This window comes from Stylophora pistillata, chromosome 4, assembly GCF_964205215.1.
Source record: "Stylophora pistillata chromosome 4, jaStyPist1.2, whole genome shotgun sequence".
Classification (NCBI taxonomy): domain Eukaryota; kingdom Metazoa; phylum Cnidaria; class Anthozoa; order Scleractinia; family Pocilloporidae; genus Stylophora; species Stylophora pistillata.
The window spans coordinates 17926604-17946540 of NC_142522.1; the positions used below are offsets into that span (position 1 = coordinate 17926604).

Genomic DNA, 19937 nt, shown 5'->3' on the forward strand with positions numbered 1-19937 from the left:
CCAGTCTTTTGTATGAAGCTGACAGAGGAGAAAAACCGCGAGGGACGGTGGTCTACCATTACTAAAGCCCGCGCCATTTTCAAGAACAATTGTGAAGTGGAAGTAAATTATGGAGGAGTTTCAAACGACTGACAGCAGAGAAAAACACAACCAGGTAAGATTTTCTTGGGTGTTCCTAGGAGAGAAAATCGGGAGTGAGTTACCGGAAGGATGTGCATGTGAGATTGCTCTATGTTGTAGTCATATCGTTCCACTTTTCAAAGGATACATAATAGATTGACACTTCCTACTTTTCCAGGTTTTTACATGGCTGCAGCAAGTCTTTGGCCAAGATCATATTCCCCAGTTTGAGATAAACAGCTTCACTTTGAATATACTGGAACAACTTGCGAAAAGAAATCTGGAACAGAATAAGTATGCTGAACTTGTCACAAAGGACTATAATCAGAAGGCGGTGGAATATTCTGCTGAAGGTGCTACACGCTCAACCTTTGTGGGAAATATTTTTTTGCATACATATTATGATAATGTGTGTCTACTCTGTTTGGCTTAACTCTGTGTTTTATTTGTAACTGTTAAGGTAGATCTGTATGTCAAGGTATTTCTAGATATAAAAGCTTAGACAGTTTGAGTCTACTCGGGGTCTACCAGTACGTATTTTATGGTTATTGATTAAAATAGATAACTTTCGAAAGTTCAACAACTTTCAAATCAGTGCCTATACCCACCTAGCATGAAATTTGCTTGCATTATATGATTTTCTATGCTTTAACTTACCTTGTTCATGTGAAAATAATTAATTCAGGACTACTGAAACACACAAGCTAAGGATGCATGATTTGTTTGGTCTACAATCAGTTGAAAGACTCACCAGGATAACAGAACAAGTGGGTCTACCAGTATCCTGTATGTCACAGTCAGGACGCATGAGCTTAAAAACCCTAGCATCTATGGCCATGTTGCTTGGAACTAAAGACTGCTCCAATTCAAGGTAAGCAGCTTCAGTGAATTATTGAATGCAAAACAGTTAAGACAGTTGTTTTCCTCAACAAAAATTTGAAGAAATAGTATCCTTATTGTTATTTTGGTGTTGAGACAAATCCATTGCAGTTTCTGAAGTTGACTGATTTGAAGAGAAGTGAGGGGATGGTGAGTGTCCCGGTTTCTCATCCTAGTTGTCCCTAAAAGAAAGCCTATATTGCCTTGGGAAGGTATCAGGCCTTGGCCAACACAAGCTGGTTAGTGCCAGAGTCCAAGCAAACCTCTTCTTAACTGTCTCAAATAGGTATACCTGTGGGCAGACCAATGGGGGTCCTGCAGCACTTGTAATAATTAGAGCCTACACAAGGAGGCAATGGGTGTCCTGTGGCACCAGTAATAATGAGGCCCTTCTTAAGTCCTTCAAGATAATCAGCCTGGGGTCAAGTTTGTAATTTTCATGCTTAGGAGTACAAGCAATAAATATCACAGGACAACCTGTCTGTTGAGAGAAAACTCTCTCTTTCTTTTAACTTTCATTGTGATTGTTCCTTTGTTATTAGTCTTTTATTGGGTATTACTGAACAAAGCCAGGCACTGTCTGCTGCTGTGGATGCAAACACAGAGGAGAAGCGTCTTCTCTCCAGATTGCTTGTCAAGACAAAGAAAGCACAAGCTAATGCTTCTGATCTTCAAAGGTATCAACTGAAAAACTCAGATTACTATATTGTACACTAAAATATTATGTTACTGCCAAAAGGCGGGTCTTTTTGTGGCCGCTTATAGCAATGATTACAAACGCTCGATCGGAGGGAGAGGTTTGAACTAATGAAGAACCAACAAAAATACAAGCTTACAAAATGTAGAAATATAAAACTGAAAGGCGGTTAAAGCGAACGCGATGAACATAATAACTAGGAACTTACATTGTATCGGCGCTGTAGGCCGCGAAAAAGGCAACTCTAAACTAGATGTTGTCTTGGTGAAATCAATGATGAAACTAAAAAGCTAGAATATTAACAACATGTAAACTATACCGAACGCGGGAAAGAAAAACATAACATATTTTCGAGGGAATGCTAATGAACTGAAATAAAATGCAGAGAAGGCTAAATTCTACATATTACATAACCCTTTTAATCCCAAGATCAAAATGTTTATTCACTGCACTGTTCTCTATACACTGCTTAACATATTTTTGGCTTTAAGAATTTGGGTTCAAATCAAACAGCATCCCCAAATCCATGTTTTCTGTTCTTCTCATCACCTTTCTACTTAAAAATTTTTTTAATGTGGTAGGGAGAAATTTCTTTGTGGTCACTCCTGAGAGTGAAAGGGTTAATTAAAATTGTTATGAATTGTGATATACAGATAACACCAACAATGACAACAACTACAACAACCACACAGCATGATTGGAATCTATTCTGGAGATACTGCAAGTCTTGGTAGCTTGCTGGCTTTTCATTGTTGGAGCTTATTGAGTTTTCTGTTTTCTGATGAGTATTGGTACTCCTTGTGCAGGGGATATCAATCAAGGCAGCTATCCTCCCAGGCATTTCATCAGCTTAACCTACAAATCTGCTGGTACTTGTTTATACTACAGGGTGGAGAAAGGCATTGTAAGGAGTAAAATGTCTTACTTGAAAACATGACATTGTGACCCATCTACCGGTACAACTTGGGGGTGGCTACCATATCTCCCATTTTGAGATAAAAAAGGAGCTGTTAGAGTAAGGTCTGTAATAAAACAAAGATATAGTTTGCTTCAAGAGTTGCATTCTTCCAGGTCTCTTGATGGTCTTCAGGATCAAATGGCATTACAGACTCCTCAGCTGAAGAAAAATGCACAAGAAACTGACTTTGTTAAACTCAAGTGTAAAGAATATGAGAAAAGCAACAGGGAACTTGAGGTACAAGACTTAGTTAAACTAAAAACTATGTATCCATAATTCTCAGTACCTATAGAAACATTTCCGTTGATTAATTGAATAATGAGGTGTTTATCATCAGAATCACCTTGTGCAAAATTGACCTCTCTGATTATAAGAAATGAGCCATGATTCCATCATTAAATGTCTTTGTCATCTTTGCCTGCATTGTTCCTAAGCAGGGATTGGCACTGCAGTTGAATTAAAATGGAATCAAATTTTCATTTCCAATAATTTTCTAATTGTTCTGTGAGCAAGTGATGCATTTAACCGTGACGACACATTTGTATGATTTAATTTTTTTAATTCACATTTTAATCAAAAGTGATTGATGGATGAACTGCTGTATTTCTTGCCCAGTGATTCTTTAGTCATAATTGGATATGTTATTATATCCCTTGATCCCTCAATTATGCTGATTACACTTCAATGAATCCACCAACCACCCAATTGATCACAATAACCTTTCATAAAGAGAGCTAGCCATCAAATGATCCAAAGCTGGAGATTTCTCAAAATAGGAAATACTAAGTAAAACAAAATGTCTGTATTAGAGATGTTTCTTCAGTTTTCACTTATATTATTGCCACAGTTATTTGCATATAAAAATTGGCATTGCATTAAAAAAAATCTTTCTTGGAAATTGTAATTGTTTTAGTCAGTTCATAAAGGAACCTCATGTCATACAATTAATTCTTGCTTGAATATTCTGCCCATATAAAAATTATGTGGCCCCTTCTAATGCAAGATATTGTCAGATGTAATAGAACATACAAACCAGTTACATTGTAGTTTGATTGTTTTAAGCAGGCATAGTTTAATTTGTACATATATATTAAATCTCTTTTTCTACATTTTGTAGGAATATCAAAGTAAAACACAATTAGATTCCTCAATCTACCATGGTTCACTTGTTAAGAAAGCAGAGGTATCAACTGTTATCTTATTCATTGTTCTTGTGTGCTCCAACTAATTAGAATTCACTCCTTCATACTCATCACTTTGGAAATTTATTGTGAAAGGTTTTGTTTTAGAATGCGGAATATCAGAAAGCAATTCTGTCAATTCTTCCACTCAAGAATCAGGCTTTTGAGCCACTCAAGAGCCCGCCAACAGTGAACACAGATCCGTTGACCATCGCCTCTCTGAGACGAGGATGCCATACAATTCTGTCAATCCAAATTTAGATATATTTTTGAGATGATGATGATGGCATTGATACTGAAAATTACTATGTAAACACAGAAAGTGTCAACAAAACCCAATCACCATCTATGCTATACTAATCAGCAAAGGTGATATGGGGGAAATTAGTTTTGTTCCCCTTAATTTCAACTTGCTTAACCTGCACCACTGATACAACTCTAACTATCCTTGATCTTTTTGCAATAATTATATCACTGGTCAAATGAGGGAAATTTAGTGATAGATTCTTTCAGTTAAAAAGGCAATAATTCAAAGAAGCAATGTCAGCCTTTTGGCATCTAGAAGAAAATGGCATAAGTGTTAAATTTTTAACTTGGTTAATTTTTTTTTACTCAAAAATAGATGCAGTAGAGAATGTCAAGTGACTTACAATTTTATTCTTTCAACTTTCAGGAGGTGAGACTAATTAAAGCAAAGATGAAACCACTCAAAGACAAGTTAGAGGGTTACCATAGCCTACCACCTGTAAGTGGAACTTCTTTACAACTCTTGTAAGGCAGAAGTTCATGTGTTACCTTTGGGTTATCAATGAGACTTTGGTGCTTTGGAATTTTAATTTCAAACTACACTATTCCACATTCTTTGATTTGAAGATTTTGATAATAAACAGGAGATAAAAAATAAAATATGAAATAAAAATAGGTGGTGTTAGAGATGAATTTCACCTTCTTGTACTGGAAGCACTGGAAGTACCTGGGGGCAAAATTGTACTACTAATTTCAGCCACCTTGCACAACTAGGCGTTTTAGTTTATGTTTAAAGTTATCTACCACTTTTACTTATAAGTTCACACTGAAGAATTGACTTGTATTTTTATCATGCTTCTTTGTGTTTTTTTTTTTCAAGGATATTTCTCAAGCCAAGGTGAAAGTTGAAGAAGCAAAAGGGCAATTGGTATGTTTCCTAAATGATACATTGAGTAGTGCTCAGTCATACATTGAAGATTGTTTGACATAATGTCTCTTTGTCACCATATTCATATTATTGATATTTCTGTCACCCATACCATGTTTCTATTATTCAAGATTCTTTCCTCAATTGGTTGTCAGCAGAGATAGGTTGGTCTGGCACAAAACATTGACATTTGTTGCCAAAGGTCTTGAGAAACAAACGGATTTTCTCCTGTGGTTACATGATGTGATTTAAAATTTTCACTTTGCACTATGGTTGTAACAGACTACACTTCTTGTTTCATTTTATTTTCTGAAGAATTTCACTTGCAAGAGTTGACTTTGACTTGTTGCTTGACCAGAGGCATGTCACCCGACATGTTTTTTTTTTTTTTTTTTTAACTCTCAATCTCATGGAGGCTACTGCTCACATGATTTTGATGATTGTTCTTATTTAAAAAATCTTTTGTTCTATTCAACAAATTTTTATTGTTCTGATGATGACGTCTCGACATTCTTAGGAAACATTAGAGAAACAGCTATCTGTCAGCATAGACACCCTTCATTTATGATCACTCTTAAGTGCTATCAAATGCAAGATTACTCTGGCACCCTGCAGCACACTAATGAAAAAAGCAATCAGTGAGGACCTGTTGGAACAAAAGTAACTGTGCATATGGATTTACAGCCAGTGTCTGGCTTGTGCTGTTCAATGTCCCATAGAACTTGCCAGGATCAATTTGGCTGAGTGGATGTGTAGAAAGCAGCCTTGGCAAGATGGTAACTGAAGGCACAACAACATCATTTCAAATTGGCATCCAGCAAGAAAACAATTTATCATAATTATGTAGTAATCCTTGAGAGTCAGGAAAACTGCAAGACGATATCTTCTGCAAATTTTATAGATTTGTTCAGAATAAAAGTTTATTATTACACAAATACAAGTTAAGGACTCCGAGGTACATTTTCAAAAGCCTTAAAACAGCTATGTTTTGGACTAAAATGCTGCCTGTCACAACAAGAAACATGATATAAACTATTTTAAAAAAATTTATCATCTTATGTATGATTAAACACTGATGAAATGTCTTCAAGTAAAGTAGAACACTATAATTAGAAAAATGTAAGAAGAAAAAAAGTATTCAGATTTTTAAAATAATGTAAATAACAATCATTTCAAATGATGCTTTACCCAGAAATTTTGTGCAGAAAAAGTGAAGTTTCTTATTTTCAGATCTAGTTCAATAGCTTTGGCTTACTGAGTAAACATATCTACAAACAAAACTATTCAACAGGTCTGGTCATGTTACAGATTATTTAAGCAATTTTACACTTCTGTAAAGTAAGGATTTAAGTCTCCTATTCATCATCTAGCTGATACAAATATGTTAGAATGATTTTCAATAAACTTGGAAAAGTGATTTTATGTCAGTGAAGTTGATAATAACATCAAGTTACGAAAACAAAATCCTGTATACTATGGACAGAAAAGTCAGATTGAGGAAATTGTAAGTTTTCAGCAAATTTGTACTGTGTGCTTGAATAAACCCACAAAACTCCTTGCCATGTTTAAAGCAAAGAGTATTGAAAATAAACAATTGACAATTAAATAACTTCAATGGAATTTGGTTACAGCAAAGGCAATCTGAAATATAATTCAATAAAATTAAAAACTTTCATGTATTAGCAGAAAAATCTTTAAAAAAACTTATATGGCAAGCAAGAGCCTTATTAGAAAGCCTAAGGCATAAAATTGGCCCTGGTTGTTCAGAGGGTTGATAACGTAAACTACAATAAGATTAAAACAGAAAGGCAACAACCATCCCTGAATTGATCATGCCCATCAGCTTGCACCTAGGTGACTGGGTGTCTCTCTTTACAGGTTGTGTCTAATTTTAAATTTGACAGTTCAACTTGGCATTAAAATACAAATGATTTTGGTTTTTGTCTTGAGCCAGTTAGTTTTTTCTCTTTTGCTGATTTTGACTTCTCGTGTGCTTTTCTTGCTTCACTTGTCTGCCACTTTTTTAAACACTGTTTCTCATGAATAGAAATTGAAGCAGATCCATACTCACGGCCACAAAGATAACATACAACCAAGGCTGGTTTACTTGGTTTAAAGCTTTCCTGATCTTGTACCTGGTCTGCTGTGTCAGAATCATAATCTAGTGTAGCCTGCTCTGGGGATAAGAGATCCCCATAACTTCCACTTCTTTTGGATGATGGTGTCTTTTTGTTGTTATTTTCCTCAACATGATCAATTTTAATTGTAACAGGCAAGTGAATAGAGTTCCTTTTCTTAGACTGTAACTCTTTCTTTAACTTTTCAGTAGCATCAACCTTTTTCTGTGCCTCCCATTTCTTCAAACATTGTTTTTCGTGGATTGGTAAGGAGTGGGAAGTAAATTGTTTACCACAAATGTAGCAAAGAACCATCTTTGATACTTGAATGTTGCCTCGGGATGGTCTCCTACTGGTAGTAGCAATGAGATTCTCACATGAAGCAGAGCGTTGTTTCTCTAGTTTCTGATGTGGTAATGACATTGAGGTCATTATAACTTGCTGATCATCAAGGATAGCAATGTCTTGACTTGTAAGGGAAGAAACTGAGTTAGCCTTACTGAGCCCATTTTGACGACCACAAGGGCTGCGAGAACGCTTTGGATTGGCTAGACGCCATTTCTTCAGACACTGAGGCTCATGAATTTTCAAGGACTTAGATCCATATTCACGTCCACAGATGTAACAAACCATCAAATTGGGGTTACTAGAAGAAAAGAATCTTGCTTTGGCCAAAGGTGTCCCTTTCACACTGTCAGTTTCCTGTGAGTCTGATGATAGTGATTCTAGTGAGCCTTCCCTCCTAGGTGAATTAGATGTCAGATGCTTTCTATTAAGAGTAACTGTCCCTGGTCTTGAAAAAGGAAAGTCCATCTGTTGCCCGTTTAGTTCAGACACAGTACCTGTCGCCTTGCTACTCTTGTCAACGTCGTCGTCATCTGATGTGGTTTGCTCTGTGGAAGAGTGTGACTGAACTTCTAATTTCCCAAGAGTGTCCTGTTCAGAAGAGGAATCTGAAATATCTCCTAGAGAGGATTCTGGCTTTAACAGTGGTGTTGTAGTGGCTATTGATTTAGAGCGCTCTTGAAGTAATCTTTGCCCATGTTCCCTAATTGTAACAGCATTGAGTCGGGTTTGCGATGCTCTTCTTGATGAAGAACCTCTTATGTCGTCTAAACTCAAACTTTGTTGTCTGTCCATAGTCGGCACGTTGGGTAAGACTCGTCGCTTACGAGACTCGTGCGAAGATTTTCTCATCTGCTGTTGCTTGGCATCCTCTTTTTCTTTCTGTTTCGTCATTTCCCATCTTTTAGCACACTGTCGTTCGTGAACATTGAGGGAGTGTGAACTGAACTCCTTCCCACAAATGTAGCACATCACTGTTTGTGGCTTCGGCATGTTCGACGTGACTGCTCGAGTCAGTTAATCGCTTTTTCGACTGAAAAGAAATATATAGAATTTAAAAAGGTTACCTTATGACCCAACGTGCAGGCCAGGCTGTGAAGTGTTACTTTGAACTTAGTGACATCACTCATAAATATAATTGAGCCTCTCAAATTTCCTGTCGCCGTGTTTGTCTCTCGAAACAATTACAATAAACCGTAATAGACGGAGGAGTGCAGAATAAACATTTCCGTAAGTTCGTCGCATGGTGTATAGGCAGATCGATTTTCTCAATTGAGCCCGTAAATCATGGAAACGGCGAAATTCTAATAATCATATAAACAAGAGTTAAAAAATTCATCTCTCAAAGCCCCGAAATAATTTTAAGTAAGCTTTAATTTCGTAATCAGATATTTCTCAACGAGGGTATATAACAAATATTGAGTCACGAGAGAAGATAATGTCCCTGAAAGAAAATCCTTGCATGTCTGCTCATATCATAAACACAAAATATAACTCTCGGCCAGGCAAGGGATTTAAATTTAATAAAAGGGGATGACTCAAAACGGCTACAATTCCCAGCACTCAGACCTCGTCGCTTCTTCAATATAGCAATAAATTTACGAAAGCAAGCCATGGAAAATACCTGTCTTCGGTGCTCTTCGAATGTATTAGTTCATAAGACCTTTTCCTGTTGGGCTTCAAATGCACGGAGAGATGTGGGCTGCAGCATTATGTGGCCCTGGGTGTTTTACATGGAGGCAGCTGGATTGTCACCTGACTTTATATTTAGAAGAAGTTGCGACGGAAATGGGAAACATTTGCGTCACCAGCTGCAGAAGAATAAGGAGAATGTTCCAATCTCCCCTTTCTTACGTTTTTGTATCCGACCAGCATCAAAGTATAACTGCTTGAACAGAGAAAATGAAAAAGCTCGGTTTCCTAGAAACAAAATTCTTTCCTGGCAGGTGTGGTACTACGGCAACGAAGCTAATAATTTTCTTCATTCATTTTGTGTAAAGACCGCTCAACTGTAAACAAAGTGTGTACCGGAAGTGAGGTTGCACGAAAAGAATCATTGGGTTCCAGGCTTCATGGCTTCCGGTGTGTTCAAGATGGCGGATGTATCAACCACGACAGTGATCACAAAGACGTGTAAATTTTTCCAGAGGGAACAGTGCAAGTTTGGAAGTGAGTGCCAATTCTTACACCCTGAAAAACCCTTAAATCTACCAGGAAATAATTTAACCGAGGTTGGAAAGCTTCATGATGTCCAAAAGCTTCTTAATCCATCTAATCAGGAGGTAAGCTCAAGTTTGCGAGTGGAAGATTTGAAACCCTGTAGGTTCTTCAAGACCAAGAGAGGATGCGCTTATGGAAATAAATGCCGCTTTTTGCATTCGGATTTAAAGATATTCAACGAAACTGAGGGAATTGGGAAGGTTCCTGAACCCTATGTTGCTGATCAGGAGGAAGAGGTTTCCCACTCAAACGATCAAACAGAGGGTGAAGAGAAGGGTACAGATAACCATAAAGAGTCTTCAGATAGACGAAGAGTTGTGTGTAAATTCTTTAAAAAAAAGAAGGGATGCTTAAGAGGCAACAGGTGTCCATTCGCACATGTGACTACTTCTAGTGACAAAACCGAAATGAAGCCTCCAGCGGGAAAAGGGTCTAAAAAAGCAGGCAATCTGTCAAATAACAAGAGACCTCAACTGAGCGAGGCCGCATCTAAACCCTCTATTTCTACCAAGCAGTTTACTGGACAGCCAGCAGATTCACGTAGTGCACAGTCAGATAATCAAAATGAAGTTATCAGGAATAACAAAAAAGCCCAAATCCCATCGCCACCTGGCAAAAAATCCATAGCCGAAGACAAGGGGAAGGTTGTCAATGAACAACCACCTGATGAATGTATGAGACTGAGATCAATTGAGATACAGCAACTTAAAAGACGATTCAAAGACAATTACTATGAAATCACAGAAAATAGCTGTTACAAGATTAAATTTAAACCAACAGATCCAGACTGGGTAAGTCAAATATGTTCTGTCTCATAATTTGAAAGTAGAGACACTGTGCATAAAAAAAAAACTGTATGAGGAAGAAAGATATCCACTCATGGGAGGACAAAATGAAAGGATTTGTAGGCAGATGCTGTGTGCTGGAGTCTGCTTACATGAATTTTTGGATCAATGACAGTACAGTATCAGAGCAATTGCACACCTACCCCTCCCCTAACTTGTTATCAGTTGACTGTTTTTTGGGTAGGGGAGGAGTAGGTAGGCAGTTCCTCAGATACTGACAGTGATTTGAATTTCCTTCCTTCTTATTAAATACTAATTGTTGTTTTACTATAGGAATCAAATATCTTAATAAAATCAGATACTTTTCAGAAGATACAGATATGTTTCAGAAGACTAAAATAGTCAGATTCATTCATGTTTTCCTAAACAAGCAATGGTTTGTAAAACATAATCAGTAGCCAGGTACATAAAGTATCAGTAGACACATAAGATAAAATTTTTGTGCTATAATTATTTCAGCCACAAAAGGCTAATTTTAAAGAACCGTTCTGGAAAATCTAGTAGCCTGATAAAAGGTCATTAGAAGTGAAGCTTTGGTATTTGATTCAAGAATTTAAAGAAAAGATTTTAAATTTGGTATGTGGCAAGTCCTGTTTTTTGTTTTACAGGCTTTTAAGATTGAAGCAGTATACCTTGATGTATCCTTTCCAGAGGATTATCCTTTACATGTGAGTTCAGCATAGGATAAAAGTTGGGGCTGCTGGATGGTGAAGTTAATTTCACCGTTAAGGGAATCGTTTTAATTTTATGTTATTGTGTGCAGTGTACTAAGGAGACTTAAACAATACTATGTGGCCACTCAGAATGTATTGCTCTGAATTAATTACAATCAATCATCATTGTTTTAAAATCATGAGGCAATTTTAGTAAGTGTAAGGTAAAGGGAGAAAAAGATAGAACAGTGTGGATGTATCAGAGCATGGACAGAAATATAAGCTGACATCCCAGACAAGGAGTTATGAGGGCATTTTGTAATTATAATTAAAACCTTTTCACAACTGAGCAGTTGCACCAGCTTTGCATGAGATCCATTCTTAGGCTCTGTGTCCTTATTACTAAATCTCTCTTCAACTAGCACCTCTTACCCAGTAGCTTCAGGAAAGTGCTATGATAGTGCATGTTTTTTAATTACTGAGTATTTTTACTGTTTAGATTTTTGCAGCATCCCTATCCAAGGAACAAGTTCTTTCTCAAGATATTATCAAGTATACTATTATGAATATTTAAATTGTGCTGTTTTACTGAGAAAGCTATATATCACCTTTTTATGATATGATGTTGCTAGGCTGTGTCTTGTGGTTTGGCATTAGATTATAACATTTTTGGCTCCACTTCTTTGATGAATAAGAGTTTTGACAAGAGAAACTTTTCAATTGATTCTGGGGAAGGACTATTTATACTGAATTTAGTGCTATTAACCCTGTACACCCTAACATCAATATATATATTCTCCATACTGTTCTCAATACATTTCCTAAGGTGCTGACAAGAAGAATTTGTTTAATAACCAAGAATGTCTTTAGTTGGTGATCATTTCCTCTATTCTTGTAAGCTTTATGTCTGATTCGATTTGGGAGGATAATGTAAAGAGAAATTAGATGTTAGTCCCTCTTAGGGGTCAATGGATTAACAAGTATGGTGTATGTTACAGAATACTGCAGTGTTGCTCTCCCCTTTTACCAGCCATAACCTACTTTAATTTGGATCTTTGTGCTTAAGATTATGTTTTGTGCCCATCGTGGTACTTCTAACTTAAGGTGTCTGTTTTTGCAAGGTTTGTAACTCAAAAAATTCAACAATGGGCTGTGAAGCAAGAGCAAGCAAGTATAGATCAAGGAATTTTAAAGCTATACTTCAGACCATTTCTCCATTGGTTTGACAGGAACCTAGAATCTTTCATTGTGGATGTAGGAAGGCAGGTATATCTCATTTATACAAAGATAAAACTAAAATCCGGTGTGCATATCCTTCACATGAATGTTCCTGAAAAAAAAAAAATACAATTTACATCAAGCTAGTAGATTGTTTGATCTATTGTTCATTTCAAACAGCTCCTAGAATTTTAATTAATGCATTTACTTGTTCAGCTGTTTAACAATGGTTGTTGAAAAAAAAAGTATAAAAGGGCATGAAAATCCCAAAAGGTGTTGTGGATAGTTTTCAGGTCACAGCTCCTTAACTTCAGGATTTCAGAGAAATCTGAGCAAATGTTACTGAAAGGAGAAGGTATCGTTGGTTTGATGAATTTATTGACTTATTCATATTGATTGCCAGATACTCAGATTATTGTCATTATCATTATTATCATTATCTTCGAACGGTTTGAGAATCAATTGGAGCTGAAGACGAGTCATCGAATTCACAGATACACAATGCAATGAATGCTTGCTTTTGTTTACTTTTATTCCAATTAACATAGCTTATAAAGAAAAGGGAATATAACATATTAGCACGTGATAACATTGGCATGTTACATTGCGACTACGCATATTTAAAAAGCATAACACATTGTATGCAAATTCAGTAAAGCATACACACTCATGCAGTATGTTAGGCAGAAAACCTGAATAAAGAGTCTCTGGCAACGTGCTACAACCTTTCAAGGTTGTTGCATGCACTTTTGTCCTTTTTTCCAACAACCTTTCTCGAAACAGTTGTAAACAGACATTTGAAAAGTCTGCTTGGAAGGAAGTAAAAACAAGCTTACATTTCTCTAGCATAGGTGATGAGCTTTAAATGCCTCAAGCATTCAAGAGCACTTTCAAAAGGGTGAACTATGCATTATTTGGCAGACAAATGGTGATGGGAGAGTAACATGTTGAATTGACCCATGCATCATTATTCCTTTGCCTCCAGTGATTTTTGATAAAAGGGCCTCTCAGGCAAAACACTAGTCAAGCAAATTATGATTGAGAAGTTAACAAAGATTAAAGCTGGAACTCTCTGGGATGGATGGTATCTGTTTCAACTTGGCCCACTGCTGAACCATCATAAGTTTAACGTGAATTTCAACTGTTATCATGTAATGAACTGTTATCATGTGATGAAAACAGTGAACTGTTTTGGCAAATTTTATTTATCTTTCAAGGTATACATTTTAGTTTTAACCTTTGCTGTTCATGAATCTTTGAAATGGAAATGTCGCCTTCCTCAATTCAGAAAGCAGAGCAATAACAATATTAGAACTTACCCAATTACTGAATCAAGCACTTTTTTGTAATCAGAGATATATTAATAGTCATGGTCAACTATGGCTATCAAAACCAGCAAGTGTTCATTCATTTACACTGACTCTAACCTATATGATGCGGTTTTTAATTCTGTACAGGTGAAAGGAGGCTTTTTTTCAAGCAGCACAATAGAGTGCGAAGTAGCTGACAATCCTTCTCAAGACAATATCTGTATATTAGCAACTGCATCAACACCACACTCAGGGTTCACATTAGAAAGTGTTCCTGTGCTTGAAGAAAGCAATGACAATCATCCAGTCAGTGGAGATAGAGTTCACTTCAACAGAACTAAAAGTCATGAGCCTTCTGAGAGTCTTAATATGGTTGAAATAGAGAAAGATGATATAAAGCAGGCCTTATTGTGTCACCAAATTGAAGCTAAAAAGCCTAGTGGACATGAAGGAGAAAATTGTACCATTAGACCTTGCGACTCTAATATTGGTACTGGAATAATATTAATGGTGGAAAGCAAGACAGTGAAGGCAACTGTTGACATGGACAATAAATATCTACCTGCAAGCATTGAAGATATTAACTGTGGACAAGGTATTTCAAACAATGAAACTGATCATGCCAATCAGGCAGGAATTACTGATGATATTGCCTTGGCTGTCAGGAGAGGAACAGAAATTCAGTTTAGAGGACTTCATTTAGAAGAGAATGTGAGCACCTTGATTGGAAATAGGATAGTTTTCACTTTAGAGTGCAACAGGTGCAGGCAGAGGATTGATCAACAGTTGTCTGGATCAGGGTATGTATTTAGTTAAAGTACATGCTCTTGTACATGAATGGAAAAAAAGGACTATTTAATGAACTGCATCTACAAAAGGTCCATCTTTTTTTTGCTGGACTGGGCACAGGCATCCCAAGCTGACATCTCAAGAAAAAGCAATAGACTAATTTGCAAAAGTGTCAATGGGTGATGTAGTGTTCAGTTATGCAATGAACTGTTGAGAATTTGAATGCATTATTATAAGAAGAAATAGTATGGGAATGAAACATGGTTGATTAACAGCACTAAGTATTCCAAAATGTAAACATTTTACAGTCATGTAACATTAACAAAATTTACTCACTCCTTGTGTGTCAGTTAGGTTTCTGGCAATCTCTGCTGTTTTGGGCTTGCTTTGCTATCACCGTTATTCCTGTTATAAGACAGACTCTTTCTTTAAACAGGGATGCCTGTGGACTGGGTAGCACAATGCATGCAGTGCATAGAGGATGGTGTCAAAGTTCTCAGCTTTCACCTCTAAACTAATATGTTGCCATCTTGCTTGGTAATTCCCTTGTGATTAGAAATTTGAAATTATAATTGTATTATAACTCCTTCCTATTACAGATCTGTTTGTAGGCAGTGTACCAGATGTGCTTCAGTCTTTGCTGTTACCTACAGACCAGTTGTTATTCATCAGTTTTCCTCAATTCTAGGATATTTAGACTTGGATGGGTGAGTGAAGAGATCATTCAAATTGAACTGTGTAATAAAACTAATTCTAATTTCATATTCAAACAGTATACTGCTCTCCAAAGCAGAACAAAAACTTTACTGCACTGGAATAAAAATCCTTTTACTTGTGAAATGAGAATCGTGAACTTCAAGGTGATATGTTCAGGGTTAATGCCACAAGCTCTTTTATCATTTCAGTTATTTAATATCAGTTTTATTTTTTTAGCTGCTAAGTGCTAGTTTGCTTGCTTGCTCATAAATATTGATTTTTATGTCTTGGGAAGAAGTATCTAGAAATATGTTGGAACACAACTGGACTTTTTCTGCACCCATTTATTTTTTGCCTATTGTTGTTTTGAGATCTTGAATATTATCAATCTTATACCTGTCGCATTTATCACATACAGCTGTGTTCCATTTGATGTGGTTCTAGCAGAAAGTGAATTGAAGATAGGTTGTTTACACTGTTCTAAAGAAACAGCAGTGAAGGTTGGTGTAGTGATGGTTGAAACAGCCAGCAATTGGTGTCTTGATATTAACCTACTGAGACATTTTAGATCTAAAACTGTTGTAAATGTTATAGTTGTCCTAATTGTCTTTAACCCAGATCAATGATAACAATACTTATGCAAAGAAATAACTTTCACCTAAGGAAATGAATCATTCACAAAGGTCACCCAGCTAAAGGAAAGATACTCACAACAAAGCTGTGATTAAAGAAATTGGAGTGAACAAAGGTCACTGATGGCCCGAAATGTTGCTGTTTAGGGTGATTTGTGAAACTTACAAAGAGAGTGTATGTTAATTCTGACTGTACAGCAAGGACAACTCCTTGAACAAGAATGTCTCACAAATAGGAAAGATACTGACTGCAACATCAAACCTATCATATTATTATGTAGGGGCTGCAGTATGGAGCCAACTGGAGCTGGTGTAGGCATTGCCATTTAAAGCTTGAATTCCACATACCGTCAACTCGCTTTCATGAATTACAGAATGATGCAACACAAGCAGGTTGTAAAAGAAAGAATTTCTATAGCATCTTACTCAGTAGTCTGTACACATGCTTATTATTCAGGAATTTGTACACATAAAATATGTTCAATAGGGCTAACCCAATGAACCCTTCTCCTCAGTAAGCCATCCTCTCAAATAAGTATTTACTTGGTGGGGGACAGTTGACTGAACATCATCATTTTGTGAACCGTTTGCTTCTTACCTAGATGTAATGAAAAAGATTGAAGAATCATTTGATACTGAATGTACATTTCATAATACATTTCTTCAGCCTCCCTTAAAAAAACCAAAGATTCAAGTACTTCTTCCAAGCCTAAGAGGCCAGCTCAAAGCTCAGGAATAAAGGAAGGTCAGCCATTACCAGGTAACGGAACCTGTAAACACTACAAGAAGAGTTACAGGTGGCTCAGGTAATGTCATGAGGTTCATAACTTATGGTGTTAAAAAAAAGATAACTGAATTATAGTACGTAAGCCCCGAGAACTTGTCTTTTTCAAATTGTTTTCCATTGCAGAAGTAAATTGTTCGATTTGGGTAAGACATTAAAACTGTTTTGAACTCACAAAACATAACAGATTATTTCTTGGTAGGGAATTATATTGCCGCTGAAGATCTTGATTGTAGTTACAGTATATGTTCAATTTTCACTGAAGTTAGACACTAGATGAAATATTTATCTCCTGCGAGGATTTAAATCGATGACCTCCCTAAAACTGATAGAATTATGTATTACTAGGTGCAGGAGCCTCTCGCCAAATTATTTGACTGTACATTCCTGTGAGTCGCTTTAACAAACATTTTGTACTCTTTTCTAGGTTCCCTTGTTGTGGAAAATGTTATCCATGTGATTTATGCCACGAGGTACAAGAAAGTCATGAAATGAAATATGCCACGCGGATGGTTTGTGGCTTCTGTTCCAAAGAGCAAGTGAGTGTTTCTACAGTAAGAGTATGTGCAATGGATTCTTAACATGTTTGGAGTGGAATTAGGTCTGATCCACCAAGTTTACGCTGTTCACTTGCTTTCTTCATTATCCCGATGTTGCCGCTGTTCTCTTCTTTTTCTTCTTCTTCTTTTTTTTTTTTTTTTTTGTTTCTTTGGGAAAGAATTGGTGTAATGTTCACCATCGAAGAAAAGGGGCGCATCCATTTATGTTTTGGCCCTGAAATAATTGAGGTATTCATAGTTTTAGAAGGACCGAGCAATATGCAAGAATTCCTATAGCCTAGATAAACCAACTCTGAAGACAGTTTGCACTAGCCATGCACTCGCTGGCATAGGCATGATATTTTCATGATCTGGTTTAATCACGCGAGGTTTGACTGACGAAGTGATTATCACTCGAGACCTCAAATTAATTGCCTTTGCAAGTAAAAATAATGGAACTGACTTTAAAAGAAATGTGAAAGCAGCTGCTACTGAGAGAGGATCGACATAAATTATGTTATATAAATGTTTTAAGCGAGTTTTACTCATTTCTTTCAGCCATACTCTCAGCGTCCTTGTAATGGCTGTAAATCGTCCGTGACCAAGTCACGCTCTTCCCACTGGGAAGGGGGAAAAGGATGTCGTGACAAGCTCACTATGAGTAGGTAGGGTGTCTGCGTATGTTGTCGAGAATGTCTTACTTATCTAGTGAGTGGAAGAGACATACTTGTGGTCTATGTCATAGTCTTTTTACCCTCTCTTTTTTTAAATTTAGAAACGACGACCAAAAATACAGTCAGCAGGGAAAAACAGCGTCACGAAAGGCACAGAGGCGGTCCGAGACGAAAGGAAAAGGAAAGGGAAGCAAGGGGAAGTAACTCTCCCTGAGCCGTGTCGAAGAAGTGTGGGGGCTTTATTACGTCCACACTTTTTTACTTCTACCATCCACACAGAGGCTTTGTAAAAGCCGGATATAAAACTTAAGAATGCACCTTGAAGTCAATAGGTTCGGCTTCGAACATGTTTCAAGCTGAGAGAAATCTTATTTGGAAAACTTGTAATTCTGTTCACCGTTTATTATGCAATCAACCACTTTCGAATAAAGTATACATGAACACATGTTCCTTGAGAAGCCATGCTTTCGGCACAAATGGATAAACGTCGGCGCTTATAGTTTCTTCATTTCGTGTGAAAAGACGGAACTTATTCGCAAACTGTTCCGAAAAGTCGGAACTTTTTCGTAAACTGATGGTAGCTCTGAATAAAGGGGGTAAGTTTCTAAAGAAATTACCTCGGGGGGGGTATAACAAAATTATTTAGTAAAGAGTTTCTAAAGTCCTTCGTCCGAACGAATGGTAGCTCTGGCCGTTTCATGTGGACCACTTGTCGAGTAACTGATCATGACGAACGTAAGTTACTTAACCAATAGACGAGTTAGCATTAGAACATGCCCTTTCGCGCTATTTTCCTCACAGTCGAATCGTTGTACTAGAATGTATTCTTCCCCTCACAGTGGGTATGAAATGCGTTGCGTCGCGGGGGTAGCTATCTTTGTCAGATGAGTCGCTCATTTTAAATCTGACGTTTCGAGCGTTAGCCCTTCATCAGAGCTCTGAACAACTCTTAGCTGAGGCGGATCAAGTGGTGGTTCGAGTGGTTTGGTCGAACCCCCTAAAATGCTGGAAATCATGTTTCCGAAGGCCCAATTTTCAAAATCTCCCCGGGGAGCATGCCCTCGGAATATTCTCCGAACCCCCCTTGACTAAAATCCTCGATCCGCCCCAGTCTAAGGGCATTTTCGGAGTTAAAACTGTAGGCATTCGGTTTAAAAAAAAAGTTAGGATTAGTTTACATCCCAATTTAGTAGGTTAAAAAGTCCCGATACTGGCACAAAGTAAGCTACTTCTCCAGAGGAGCCTATCAGGCCCTCTCCCTCTGACTGGTAAAGCGTTCATATTGGGTCCATATCACCTCCCAATAATAATAATAATAATAATATTAATAATAATCAACTTTATTTAAAGAGGGTAAAACACATACCAGTATAAAACTGACAAACCAGTGGCCCTCTTAAAATATATTACAAATAATTATTGAAAAAGATTAAAAACTAATTAATTATGGAAAAAGATCAAGAGCTAAAAATCTAAAATTACAAAGTTTATAAAAACTATAAGATAAAATGTTCTAATCGTTTATAACTATTCTTAAAAGAATCTAACATGGCCTTCTTAAAACATTTGATAGTAGGTTTCATTCTTATGTCCAGTGGTAAGGTATTCCAGAGGCGTGAGGTCGATACTGTGAAAGACCTACCTCCCTCTGACTCCCGTTTGAATCGGGGACAGACGAGGTTTAGTTGTCCATGTCTGCTTGATCTTTCATTTGTGTCTGCATTTCTTACGAGCATTTGGGACATATAAGGTGGACAGTCCCCAGACAATCGTTTGTACACCATTAGTGACCTATTTACTTTTGCCTCATGAAAGAATGGAACCCAATTCAATTTCCTAAACAGTTGTACGCTATTCGCTTTAGTGTCAGCTCCGAGAATTACACGTGCCGCGCGTTTCTGAAGTTTAAAGACTTTCTGCAAATTCTCAGCAGAACAAGATGTCCATATGGTTGATGCATAAAGCATTGTCTGCTTGATCATAGCATTGTAATAAAGTTTCCTTTGATCAATAACTAATATCCAATAACTAATATCCAATAACTAATATCCATTAATACCAAGTAATATAACCCTCGAGTATGTTACACGAAATGTCCTAGCTAAC

At 37.0% G+C, this 19937-nt stretch overlaps 3 protein-coding genes across 4 annotated transcripts; 2 read left to right on the forward strand and 1 right to left on the reverse strand.

The window, feature by feature from the left end:
* Window positions 1-25: 25 nt before the first annotated feature.
* On the forward strand, window positions 26-6426 carry LOC111325984 (HAUS augmin-like complex subunit 1). The gene is made up of 9 exons (XM_022929904.2): window positions 26-154; window positions 299-473; window positions 859-991; window positions 1542-1676; window positions 2768-2891; window positions 3772-3837; window positions 4509-4580; window positions 4962-5009; window positions 5527-6426. Exons 1-9 carry the CDS (start codon window positions 110-112, stop codon window positions 5575-5577), a joined length of 849 nt encoding a protein of 282 aa, XP_022785639.2. The 5' UTR covers window positions 26-109; the 3' UTR covers window positions 5578-6426.
* LOC111325974 (zinc finger protein 474) lies at window positions 5890-9462 on the reverse strand. Its single transcript, XM_022929895.2, has 2 exons — window positions 9096-9462; window positions 5890-8504 (listed from the first exon to the last, which is right to left on the reverse strand). The coding sequence occupies exon 2, from the start codon at window positions 8462-8464 to the stop codon at window positions 6926-6928; it is 1539 nt and encodes a 512-aa protein (XP_022785630.2). The 5' UTR covers window positions 8465-8504; window positions 9096-9462; the 3' UTR covers window positions 5890-6925.
* Window positions 9463-9528: 66 nt separating this feature from the next.
* On the forward strand, window positions 9529-18276 carry LOC111325963 (uncharacterized). Of its 2 annotated transcripts, XM_022929885.2 has the most exons (12): window positions 9533-10482; window positions 11145-11204; window positions 11689-11741; window positions 12311-12455; window positions 13865-14517; window positions 15106-15213; window positions 15621-15702; window positions 16116-16227; window positions 16502-16640; window positions 17046-17157; window positions 17716-17822; window positions 17933-18276. In XM_022929885.2, exons 1-12 carry the CDS (start codon window positions 9544-9546, stop codon window positions 18033-18035), a joined length of 2613 nt encoding a protein of 870 aa, XP_022785620.2. In that variant the 5' UTR covers window positions 9533-9543; the 3' UTR covers window positions 18036-18276. The 2 variants fall into 2 exon arrangements, 1 of the variants encoding a protein (XP_022785620.2); XR_015999948.1 differs by lacking the exons at window positions 16116-16227; window positions 17716-17822; window positions 17933-18276 and having other exon boundaries at window positions 9529-10482.
* Window positions 18277-19937: the final 1661 nt, after the last annotated feature.

What these genes read in the sequence shown, in the direction of transcription:
- LOC111325963 (XM_022929885.2), top strand. Translation starts at nt 9,544, where the DNA reads ATGGCTTCCGGTGTGTTCAAGATGGCGGATGTATCAACCACGACAGTG. An exon ending in CAGAGGATTATCCTTTACAT is followed by an intron (nt 11,205 to 11,688) that starts GTGAGTTCAGCA and finishes TTTACTGTTTAG; the next exon opens with ATTTTTGCAGCATCCCTATC. An exon ending in GAATGATGCAACACAAGCAG is followed by an intron (nt 16,228 to 16,501) that starts GTTGTAAAAGAA and finishes ACATTTCTTCAG; the next exon opens with CCTCCCTTAAAAAAACCAAA.
- LOC111325974 (XM_022929895.2), bottom strand. Translation starts at nt 8,464, where the DNA reads ATGCCGAAGCCACAAACAGTGATGTGCTACATTTGTGGGAAGGAGTTC.
- LOC111325984 (XM_022929904.2), top strand. Translation starts at nt 110, where the DNA reads ATGGAGGAGTTTCAAACGACTGACAGCAGAGAAAAACACAACCAG. An exon ending in GCAGAGAAAAACACAACCAG is followed by an intron (nt 155 to 298) that starts GTAAGATTTTCT and finishes CTACTTTTCCAG; the next exon opens with GTTTTTACATGGCTGCAGCA. An exon ending in GTTACCATAGCCTACCACCT is followed by an intron (nt 4,581 to 4,961) that starts GTAAGTGGAACT and finishes TTTTTTTTCAAG; the next exon opens with GATATTTCTCAAGCCAAGGT.